We start from the raw sequence: 12,015 nt of genomic DNA on the forward strand, positions 1-12,015 counted from the left end.
TATGTATACGTATGAAAGAAAACCACCGGCATCCAGCAGAATCTCTTAATGCTGACTTTGAAGTAAGGAGGGAGTATCTGAGACAGTTCCTAGATTTACAAGCATGCAGGGATAGTTTGGGACCGATTCAGGAAGGAAAGTGGCTCAGCTCTACGAAACCCCTTTGAACTTTTCCTCCATTAAACACATTGCACTGATTCCGAAGACTAAAAGTCTAAATGCATGCACAGATTCCTTTTGGTTTATGCATCAGAGTATGATGTTTATGACCACCTCCATGTTATTTATGCATGTTTGACATACTGATTTGCCATGGTTCTCATGCATGTCACCCAAGTACTGCCACAACTTCTGGAGGTATTTGGTTTACCTCTGGTACTACTGAAAATAAAATAAATACAACAATTACTAACTTAATTATTTTCAAAAGAGACGTAAAAGGAAGAATAGTAAAAGAAAAACAGGTTTAAAGTGAAATGGCTCCTTAGCTCTCGGGTCTGTACCATGTTCCCACTGCAAGTTGGAGAATCAGTGGGATTTGTGTGGAGCTACATGTGTGTATGGATAAAGAATGGAAATTTTGAAATTAACAAGCAGAAGTTCTTATTTTCACTGTAAGGCAGGAGTGTTCACAGTGCCTCCCTGGGACCATTTGCGCCACCCGGAATGATTTTGTTCGGCTCCAGACTGCAATTCAAAACTAAAAGAAATGTGTGCAAGCCCTGACTGAGGCTTGCAAGATGGGTGCTTTTTAAAACTAATAGCTCAAAACTGTTATAAATTACAATTATCCTAATACCAACAATGGAGGTTATACAATAATTTTATCATTTTAAATAGGACCACAAACAACCAGTGACATTTGTACACAGCCATACTTTTGTGCTCCTTTTTGTTTAACTTTTCAAAATATAGCAAAACAGTGACCCATATACTGGTAAGAAATAAGAAAAGAATTAACAAAACAAACATTTTGAAATTGTTTGATTTTCTTTTAGATATGCAAATATACCAGAGACTTTTAAGTTTGCATCTACTTTGGATTAAAGATCCATTTTCTACAAAAATCAGACTGCTTTGTTGTTAATATATTTCATATATTTATTGTAGTTTTGAGCTGATTAAAAAAAAAATCACAATAACTTTTACTTTTATAATTTAAAAAAATACTTTTGTGATCTACGAGTACAATACCTTCAACTTGGCGAAAAAAATTTGCTGCTTTTCTCACACACTTAAAAACATCCTGCTTGCTTGCAAGCCTGCCATGCTCTCTCTCTCTCCCTCAAAACTTTCTGCATTTAGACCTAATGATTCTTGCACCAAAATTCTGCCCTTTCTGCATCTTTCTCCTCAAAAACCTCAACATCCTGCCAGCCTGGGTTAAACCTGTTCGCTTAGGTCCTCTTTTCTTGCAGATTCTGCTTTAGCAGATTTAAGTACCTTGTAACTGTGCCAGCAAACAGACTTCAATCCAGACAACCGTAGGCAGAGATGCATTTTACTGAAGATTTCTGACCTCTGTTTTTCTGCGTTTTAATTCCTCACCCCTCCCCATAGAGAGCCTTATTGGTTGGCTCCGACCCATGACAACAAAAGGCAAGAAGAAGAAAGAGTATGCTCAGTGTTGGGTTACAGAAACGGATTGCTGGAGGTGAGTGCCTGGTCCTGTAAAATCTATAAGGATAGAGGTTTGAGAAAGAGCAGTAAAATGGATTGCAGTGGGGGGAAAGAAAGGATTCTTACATTGCATGCACTAGGTAAAAGAACAATTTAAACCTCTGTAAATTTGCTAAAAGTTGTGCTCAGTCACAAGTTAAACGTTATTAGCAAAACAAGCTAACAGCGTGTTTCATTGCATGCTATTTATTTGAATGTGCTCACTAACAGATCCATATAAAGAAGTACAAACAAACGTATCTATCAAAAAGATTTAATCTGGAGAAACAAACGGTCAGAAATTTAAATTAACGCAGTTTATTATTGTAGCTATTGCCATGTCTCAAACATGGCAGCCATATTGGATTTTGAGGCAAGTAAAAAAACTTTAAATGTTTCTTTGAATTCAGACTCCTGGGGAATCGATTAATAAAAACCAGAAAAAATAATTATTATCTTTTTAAAAATAAATAAATCATTAAATCATTTGAGTTTTACTATTTTAGAAGAATAAAACTATAGCATATATAAAGCTGTGATGGTAAATGTTACCATATTGTGATTTTGCAGCATCAATCAGTGCTATGTGAGACAAAAACCATCTCAGCTGCCCGTCAAATATTTATGCTGCTCATCTCCAGGTGACACTGTCACTTTCCATTTCAGGCTTTTTGCTTCTGTCCAACTTTTAGAGACGTGGTCTGCTGTTCTACATTGACCAGCTACCATGATTTGTTATAGTGACCACCATTAGGTCCCATGCCCTGCAAAAGCATTAATATTTTTCATGCACTTTTACTTATTGCGGCCTGGCAGTCACACTCTGAATTCTCACCTTGATTTCAAGTTAAATTTACGGAACATGTTTATTAATTCTTACACGAGTCCTGCTGTCATGATTCCAGCGGCAAATGATACCATGTGATGCATGCTACCATGCTACAAAAGATACTAAGAAACCCACTAAAAGACTAATCTGGAACAAATTTGAGAAAACTGCTGAAAAACTGAGTTGCCTTTGATTCAGAACAAGTAGAATGTTGATCAATACACTTAATGATTTGATGACAGCATTTTTGACAAAATGTGATTTTTTATGTTTCGCTTGTTTCCTAATTGGCTACTGTATTTTGTTTTTATGTTGCAAAGCACTCTGAACTTTCTTGTTGCTCATATGTCCCGTGCAAATAAACTTAACTCTCTTTGACTTGGCATTTTCGTTTAAAACGAAACTTTTTTTTTAAGCGACGTGATGTGTGTTTTTTAGCCATTTGCTGCGAGGAAAGGTTCAGATGGGAGCAGCTTTTATACAGATGAGCAGCAGATCCTCGCTGCACATGTTAATTAATAGTTAAGGGTGTCTGCTGAATTTTCTTGTTCATTTGAATGTTTAACCACATGAAATAGCTGTGTTGCAGTAAACAGGTTTCTGGATAAAGCCGCTAGACCGTAGCACCGTCTGGTGAACTAGGATGACCTTGTTGTCTAAAAAGGAAACTGTAAAAAAAAAAAAGCACAAAAAAGGCCGTGTGAGTGGGGAGATCAGTTGAATGTTTCTTGTCGCCCTCTACAGTCAAAACATTAAAATAAAGGGCAAATTACAAAAACATGTTGCACCTACATGCATGGTTTCTGAGAAAAAACGGAGTCTGAGAGTGCACACACTGAGTCATTACCTTCAGTGAACTCAGACAGTTGGAGAAAAGCCCTCGGCTGTGTAATATATAACTAGAGTCAATCAACATCCCCACACCAGGTCCATTCGGCGTTATAAACCAAACTAAGTCATAAAAGAACATAGGGATGCAAGTTTGAGTGCAAATCTTCAGAGAATTTAGATCTAAACAAAACAACTCCAATATATACAACATATTAGCGACAGATTTTTCCTTTCAGTCATTCGAGTAAGAAAATACGTTGTAAGAAACAGAAAATAGAAAGAGTAAGTTAAGCACACACATGCAAATTAGAACGGGACATTAAAATTATTTGCGTTCATATCACAACCTTCATCGTCGACAACGCCAAGCATTGAGTCAAATTACTGGTTTTGTGATGTTTAAAATAATACAGCTTCATGATATTATGGAAAGCATTTTTTGGTGATTATTTTTGCGTCAAAGCTATTATCTTCTCCTACTTGAGTGAATGGTGTTTGAGTGGGCTGGTGGCCGATCAGCATGCAGGTTTATAATGGTTTTTACCTAAGCAAGAGAGTTATGAGACTACACCATCAGCTATTTGTTTGGTCCAAAAATGTTAAAACAGACCGCCTGGGTAATAAAAACGTGTTTTTTTTGTTGTTGTTGTTGTTGTTGTTTTGTTGGGTTTTTTTGTTTTGTATTTTTTTTTATTGCAAAGTAGCATTTATCCCATGCTGACTGATTTTAACTCTGTTCATAAATTTAATTCAAGGCACATTCATGTTACTCAAATATGTATCTCATAATGAGCTTGAATGTCTGTCTGGTCAACGTTTTCTAATTAATTTGCGTGAGCTGAGTGAGAGCTGTAAAATCCTTTCAGAAACTTGGACATGATTTGGTTTCTAATGAAAAAAAGACACGTGTAGTAGGAATGTAACTACAACAGCTGTCTACAAGGAATAAACAGGATGCTAGCTAAGATGAAACACATGTTTTTATCTCATTATAGGTTTGATGCTTTCGAAGTTTTTTTTCTTTTGTGGCCATTTAATGTCAGTCAGAAACACCAGAGAAGTTGATTAGGGTACATGGTTTTAAAGGGCACATATGATTGATTGCAACCAAATGGTTGAGCTGGGATCACATAAAATAAAGAATTACTCAAACACTCTTGACTCTTGTAATTTTTTTGTATTTATTTATTTATCTGGCGTTTACATTGAAAACTGACTTAACCAGACGTTTTGTCAATTAGCACAGGAATTATTTTAATTGTCCTATATGCCGTGAATAACAGGACAGACCAATAAAGTTGCTGTGATTATTTGGAGACTTGAAGAATAGCACTTTTTTTTGGTGCCCGTAAAGTCAGAGTGAACTCAAAATCTCTAGCTTGTCTTTTATTATTATTATTATTATTATTATTATTATTATTATTTTGCTGATTGTTTTTACGTCTAGAAAAGTTTGTACTTCTTTTTACATCCTGACAGACCGACAAACCAGCTCAGACGGCGTGGTCCTTAATGGGATTCAGGATGAATAGGATCACTTTTGGTGATCTGATTACTCACAAAGCGCGAACAAAAAAAAAAAAAAAGAACAAAGAAAGAAAAAAAAGCTAGTCCACTTCACTCTTCAAATATATATATATAAATATATAAATATATTTACACATTACTTAAAAACTGTAAAAAATAGAATTTTTACAAAGCCAGTTATTTAGTTATCCTACAATAATAATAACTATTATTATAATTATAACTGAATTACCTGGTATCGTTGTAGACTACATCCAGCCATTCACCGACTTGGCTCTTCATGTCTCCGGAGTTGGGATAGGGGGTCCTCAGCATACCGCCGGGATACCACTGCTCCGGGCGCACCACGCTCCCCTCGTATGGATTACATATGAACGCCGCGTTCGGTCCAGACTCGTGTGCGTTCATGCACTGCCTGGACCCCCAGAACTGAGTGTTGTACCTTTTGTTGAAGGTGTACCCGCCGCCCCAGAAAGACCCCCAACCATCGTTTCCCTCGGACTTGATTTTGACGCTGTACTGGTCCGGCTGATATCCGCCGGAGTCGCTCTCCGGGGCTTCCACAAAGTCCCGCACGCCTTCCTGAGGGTTGTAAGCCGCCCTGCATGGCCTCTCGTTGGCCGCCGCCGTCGAAGTGTGAGCGTACTGGGCTAAGTGGTCTGGGGCGTAAGGGCATGAAACAGCGCGGGCTGAGTTCAGGTGATCCGTGTCCTCAGCCTCGCACGGTGTAAAGTTTTGCGCGTTCACAGACGTCCGGCTGGAGGCGAGGTGATGAAAATGCGCAGGCGTCTCTGAACTTTTATACATCTTCACGGCTGGCTTCTGGCCGTGAACAGGTCGCTCTTCCCGGTCGGGACACCTGTAAGTAATCTGGGTCTGGGCATCGGGGCAGCTCACAGCCGCGGCGTCCACCCCGAAAAAATACTCTCCGCTGATTTGGTCATTTGCCGCACATGGGGGGAGTGCGGCGTCCACGTCGCTCATGTCACTGGACTCCATGGTGAGACCCAAAGAAACGGACACTGCTCTGCACAGCTCTCTGGCTGTCTCTGAGATTGTGGCGCACGCAGAAAAGGATCTGGTGTCAGCGTTTAACAACTCCTCCTGAGGAGCAGCAGCTGTCTGACAGCAGCGCGCCTCCATGTCACGGGCTGGCGGATTAACGCACCCAGACCCGCAGCTCCTGGCATTATTATCGGATTCGTCAAACCTGCCGTTTCCTGCGCAGCTTTTCGTGAAACCGTCTGGATTTTCCTCAGTTTTTTGCGCCATGCCGAGAGCTCTCACCGCGTCGCCTGCCTTTATTTTCTTAACCCCGGACCATACGGAGCTGCAAGATAACTGTCGGCTGGTTTGGCTCATTTCCCAGAAAGAGTTCGCTTGGCCACGAGACTGGACTTTGCACGACAGAAAATCCCCCAGCTGGTCCCCGGGAACGGTTTATCTGCAGCTCGGCCCGATCTCTCTTTGTGCTAGGCGTTTTGGTAAAAGTCTCACAGAGCAACAGGAGTCGCAAACTCCTCCTAAAGTGAGAGTCGGAGTTACTCGGATACGCTTTGATTAAAGTCAGCAGCAGGAAAACGGTCTAAATATGTTACTTTCTTTCATTGAACGACCAACAAGGGCGCTGAATGATTCATAATTTGCAGACTAATAAACGTAGGCTACGCCGTAATTAATTAACACTCTGAAACGCGTTTCCACGAGACTACCCAAAACAAGCGTCCTATTATCTACGATTATGCTCCCTGCCTGCAGTTGTTTTACATCACGTTTTCATGTGTGCATCACATTTTTATGACCTGCCACCAGCTTTATTTGGATGTTTTGCTCATGGCAAACATTCCCTTCAGATCTCTGGCAAGATGTCTACGAAACACTATAAATATAAAAATATATTTAATGAGGTTTTTTTTTTTCCAGATTTAACAAAGATCAGACTTTACACTGTTTGCGTGCTCTGCACTGTACATTTAAAATATTCAGATTGTTATTATGATTAAGGTTATTATTATTATTAATGGTAAGAATTCGACACAACTTATATTGCTGTGTCCACTGCCATAACAATTTACGTTATGACTAAAATGTTAGTGCCCTGAAGCTAAATCCCATAATCAGATTCTCTTGTGCTTATTTACAGCGTCATGAGGTAGATGAATAATCGCTGTGCTGCTGTAAAAGACTTGCTGTTTCACTGGTGAAGCTGGGAAGACAAAGGAGCTGCTTCTGTGTTCCAGAATCAATCAATTGATCATAATTGATCCATAAAGCGAGTTTAATTTACATTTATTGAGGTGCTTTTCAGTGAAAACAAAGATCAATAAAAAACTGGTAAGGTAAGACGGTGGCAGGTAATCTGCTGTGGCAACATCAGAGGGGAGCAGGCCAAGGAAGATTCAATAAAAATACAATAAAATGTCCACAAAATAAATCCACACTTGCCCAATAAAGATGAAGATGTCCTGCTGCTCTAGAATAAAAAGGAAACACTGTTAAGCTTGAAAATAAATCCCAGACGGTGAGGCATGTGCCAAAAGCTTAGTCTCAGTGGTTGGTAGTGTAAAAGAATTTCATGCTAGTAAAACTGCTATTTTACTCAGAACATGTGGCACTGGTGTATGGACGTCTAAATTGATTTTGCTACATACAGCGGAAGAAAATGCAAGACAAACATCTAAATAGCTTCTGAGCAGTTTGAAGATGTGGCTTGAGCCGGTGTCAAATGCTGCACAATGGAAAATGGGTAATGGTGGAACGACTGTTGTTATGAATACACACGTCTGCAAAAAAAAAAAAAAAAAAAAAAAAAGGATGAGTCAGGGCGTGTTTTTAGCATAGCTTTGTTTGTAATTGTTGGTGATAAAATGAAGCTCTTCGTAGAAGCACAGCATTAATGGCATCAATGCTGTTTGATGCCATTAAAAGTTTGGACGAGTTTGGGCTTGAAAAGCAGTTTTGTGACAACAAAATTATTTAAAACATCCAGTTAAATATTTGTGGGTATTGTAGTTGGTATCAATTGCTTTGACCAGCTTAAATGAATCCAACATAAATCACCTTTTCCTAACTATTAGCAGCTACCTACTTCAGTATGAATCTACCTCCTCAAAGATTTTCTCTTAGCAATTAGCCTCCAGGCCTTAAAATATGCCATGTCTGTTTTATGCAAGGCAGATTTTCTTTTACTGTAACAGTTTTTCCCCCCTAACTTTCTTATTCTTTTTTTTTTTTTTTTTTTGTTTACATTTAGAGTACAGTTTCTAAGTTTAGCCACAGTTTGCATCGACACATGTCCGATTCTGGATCGTACTCTTTGTCAAGAAGGACAATTTGACACGGTCTATGTGAAAAGATAACAATGGTATTCGTATGAAAGTGACATCATGGGCTACACCGGGGCTTTTCAAACCGCAGGGCGTGACAGGAGGAGAAAAAAAAAAGAAAAAAACCCAGAAAAAGTTACTGTGAACATTTAGCCAACTTCACATAGCTTATGCCAGAGACAAAATTGATAGATGTTTAGTACCTAAAGCTACTTTGGGTAAGGAGACGTAGTCTGAGCCAAGCAAAGTTAAAATACGGAAGTATGACCATAATTATTTAACACTTGGATTTTCATGGACTGGATGTGAGGATGTTTCATTGCCACGGTGTTGTCTGTAAAGACCCAGGAGTTTTTTTTTTGTTTTTTTTACTGCGGTTACATCAGAAAGTAGTTCATACTTTTAGCAACGTTAGCACCTGAATGGAGCATCAAAAATAGCAACAGCAAAAAGTTTACAGAAATAGTAGCAATAATACAACAGAAAGGGGAGGGTTGTCTATCTGCTCTCTGAGGTAGCTATTTCTCCCATACTTTGAAACCACCAATACTATTCTACTGCTGTATTTTACTTTGTTTGTCCATTATGTAATGATTAATTGGAAGAGCTCATAGACTTTGTTGCCAGTCGTGTTTTCGCAACTGGCAACCAAGCTGTTGGGATGTTGTTCGAAGGCAACATTTGCTTTTGTTTCATATTTTAAATGTTTTGGCACGCTTAGCGCCCTTTTGCAAACAAAATGTGTCACTTTGACTACGAGCACAGCTGTTTCGGTCAGCGTGTTAAATGCTTCGAAAATGTGGTGTTTGAGTCGACAGCTGCATGAAAGCAATCAAGAAAAACTGTAAATCTTAATTTTACCAACTTGGCTCATAGTTGGCAACAAAAGAGGAGGTGCCACGGACAAAGCCTAGCTTGGTCAATTTTATATAACTAAAAAAAAAACCCCAGTTTGCTGTAAAATGAGATTTACGATGTACGATTTACGACTTGTTTATTTTAAACAGGGACAATGTGCAGTATTGTCCATGTAACCGCAGAGGAAAAGTGCATTAGCACTAATTTCCACCTGTAGTCCCCGACCCGAGAAGAGGGTTATGTCAAAAAGAAAAGTAAACGTCCTGTCTGAATGCTGGTAAGAATAAATGACCAAGTAACAAAAAAGAGCTGTAACCATAAATATTACCCATTTGGCAAGCCAGTCGCCCGCAGAGAGTCAGAAAGGGGAGCACAGAGGCACTGTGTAGGAGCTACCTTTATAGCCATCACGCCCACCTCTCGCACAACTGGATCTGAAACAAGCCAACACAATTAACACAGAAAGGGAGAAACAAACATGCAAAACCCAGGGCTCCCAAGCCATCACACCCCCTCCCATAAAATATGGCTCAATTAGCCACCATCTCATAACACTGTGATTGGTATTCTGAGGAGAATGAAGGAATGGAAGGGGGTTGTGATCCGTATAAACTACAATAGTGTTACAAACTGTACCTACATACACTTCAAAATGTTGTAAGGTCCATATTAAAACCAATGCTTCCTTCTCCACTTGGTAAGAGAAAAAAAAAGATGGGAAGGTCCTCCTCTTGAAAAGCAAAACAAAAACAATGTGTCTGGTTTTAAATTAGCATAGACATATCAATATATATATATATATTAATCTGCTGAGCTCTACTGGCTGGAATCAGAAATGTTTTATTCTTTAATCAGATCTAGTCTGTATTGCTCCAAACTCTCTCTCTCTTCCTTCTGCTTTAATTCGTCTTCACACAAACAAACATTTAATCTCAACTTTTCCAACTCAGGTTCCTTGTCTTTAGTATTTTTCTCACGCTCTAAAGTTTGTCAATGCTCCAACATTAACAACTCTTTCTACTGTTCGAAGCTTAAAGCAGGGAGGAATTACATTGGTTATTAGCTGAGAAAACTCTGGTTCAGCAGCTAACATTTTTTTGCTGCCACCTTCTACCCACAACAAATCCATCTCTATTAATGTTTCCTTTGTAATAAAAAAAAACAACCAAAAAAAACCAAAACTTTTTGTATTGTTCAGAAGAAACAGTACCAAAATATTTTGTCACTTCCATTAGTTGCTCTTTTTTCAAAGCAACCAACAAATGTTCATTTGGAGTTTGAAAAACTTAGCCATGTCCACACCAAACCTCCCCCACCCCCCAAAAAAACAACAACCCAGAAACATAAAATGTACTGGTCACTTCCTGTGACTGGCCCAGAGAAAATCCTGGAAAAAGGGAAAAAACTACTGATACAGTTTTCAGAGTTAGTTTGAAGCGTTGTCTGGAAACACTAAAAACCAGCCACTAGTGAGAAACACCTATATGATGGGGCTCATTCTCGCATAAATGGCCACCTAAAAAAAAACGCTTACAGCATAGACTCCACCCTAGTCTACATGCATTTTGGTGGTGGATGTTTTAAACTCACAACCCAGTGACTCTGATAAGCAGGGTTATTGGTCCACCAAATAAACAACAGTGAAACTCACCAGTTTTTAAACCGTATAACTAAGATTAATTTATGTTTGTAGACAATGTATAACTCTCTATAGGGAGCCAAGACGTTGTGAAGTCTTCTTTCACATGGTGCCTACATAAATTACCACAAAACTTTTATTTTCATGTCTACTTTTTGTTTTCAGCATTCACTGACTTACTGACTAATGTGAGAAAAAAAAACACAGAGGACTTATAAAGCACCTTTTCATTCCAACAGGATTCATAACTATGAACGAGCCCCCATTTGTTACGAACTTAGGTCATAGTTGGCAACAAAAGAGGAGACTCCACAGACAAAGCCTGGCTTGCTCAGTTTTATTTAACTAAAAAAAAAAAAAAAAAAAAACTGTTGTAAAATGAGAAGAGGGTGATGTCAATAATAATAAAAAAAACATCCTGTCTGAAGGCTGGTAAGAGTAAATGACCTAGTAACAAAAAAGAGCTGTAACCAAAAACATAACACATTTGGCAAGACAGTCTTCCAGAGAGAGACGGAAAGGAGGAGCACTGAGGCACTAGGAGCTACCTTTATAGCCGTCACGCCCAACTCTCGTGCAACTGGATTTGTAACGAGCCAACCCAATTACCACAGAAAGGGAGAAACAAACGTGCAACACCCAGGGCTCCCAAACCATCACATTAACCACATCACAATGAAAGATGAACACACTGAGGAGGATAAAAAGGAGTTTTAGAGACACGGGATGAGTTTGAAGTAGGGGTCGAAAAGAGAGAAGCGAAGGATGAAGGATGACGCGAAGGAGAATGAGAAAGAGATCTCAAAGAGTGATGAGGAGAATCTGAAAGAGGGATAAGGAGAATGAGAGGGACGAAAAGGGGAAAGACGGAAGGGGGATAAAGAGAATGAAAAGTGGTAGTAAAAAGGAATGAGATGGATGAGGAGGGTAAATGCAAGGAAGGGATGTAAAGAATAACAAATGGAGAGAATGAAAAGAGGTTTTATAGAGAAATGAGAATAAAAGAGGACAAATAAGGATGAGTGGAACAGAAAGTCTCGTAGGAGGGAGTAATAAGAACCAGAGCCAAACATGGAGAAGCAGCATTCAGCTTCTATGCACCACAAATCGGGGACAAACTTCCAGAAAACTGCAAAACAGCTGAAACACTGGGTTCTTTAAACTCATTGCTAAAAACATGCCTGTTTAGAGCTGCTTTTGACTCATAACCACTGAAACATTCACCAACATCCTCCATGTGCATTGATGACTGATGATCATTGACAAAATGTAATGTTTGTTACTGGTTTCACAATGTGTTTATGATGTTTTTTTAAAACGTTTTTACAACGTAAAGCACTTTGAAC

General features: G+C 39.0%; 1 protein-coding gene across 1 annotated transcript in view; it reads right to left on the minus strand.

Moving 5' to 3' along the window:
• Positions 1-6,569, minus strand: part of ar (androgen receptor) — a 41,204-nt gene extending 34,635 nt beyond the window's left edge. Inside the window, exon 1 of the mRNA XM_028031791.1 lies at positions 5,079-6,569. Within this exon, the coding sequence (XP_027887592.1) occupies positions 5,079-6,208 (1,130 nt within the window). The 5' untranslated portion in view covers positions 6,209-6,569. The remainder of the gene's footprint in view (positions 1-5,078) is intronic.
• Between the last annotated feature and the right edge of the window lie 5,446 nt (positions 6,570-12,015).

This window comes from Xiphophorus couchianus, chromosome 11 (genome assembly GCF_001444195.1).
Source record: "Xiphophorus couchianus chromosome 11, X_couchianus-1.0, whole genome shotgun sequence".
Classification (NCBI taxonomy): domain Eukaryota; kingdom Metazoa; phylum Chordata; class Actinopteri; order Cyprinodontiformes; family Poeciliidae; genus Xiphophorus; species Xiphophorus couchianus.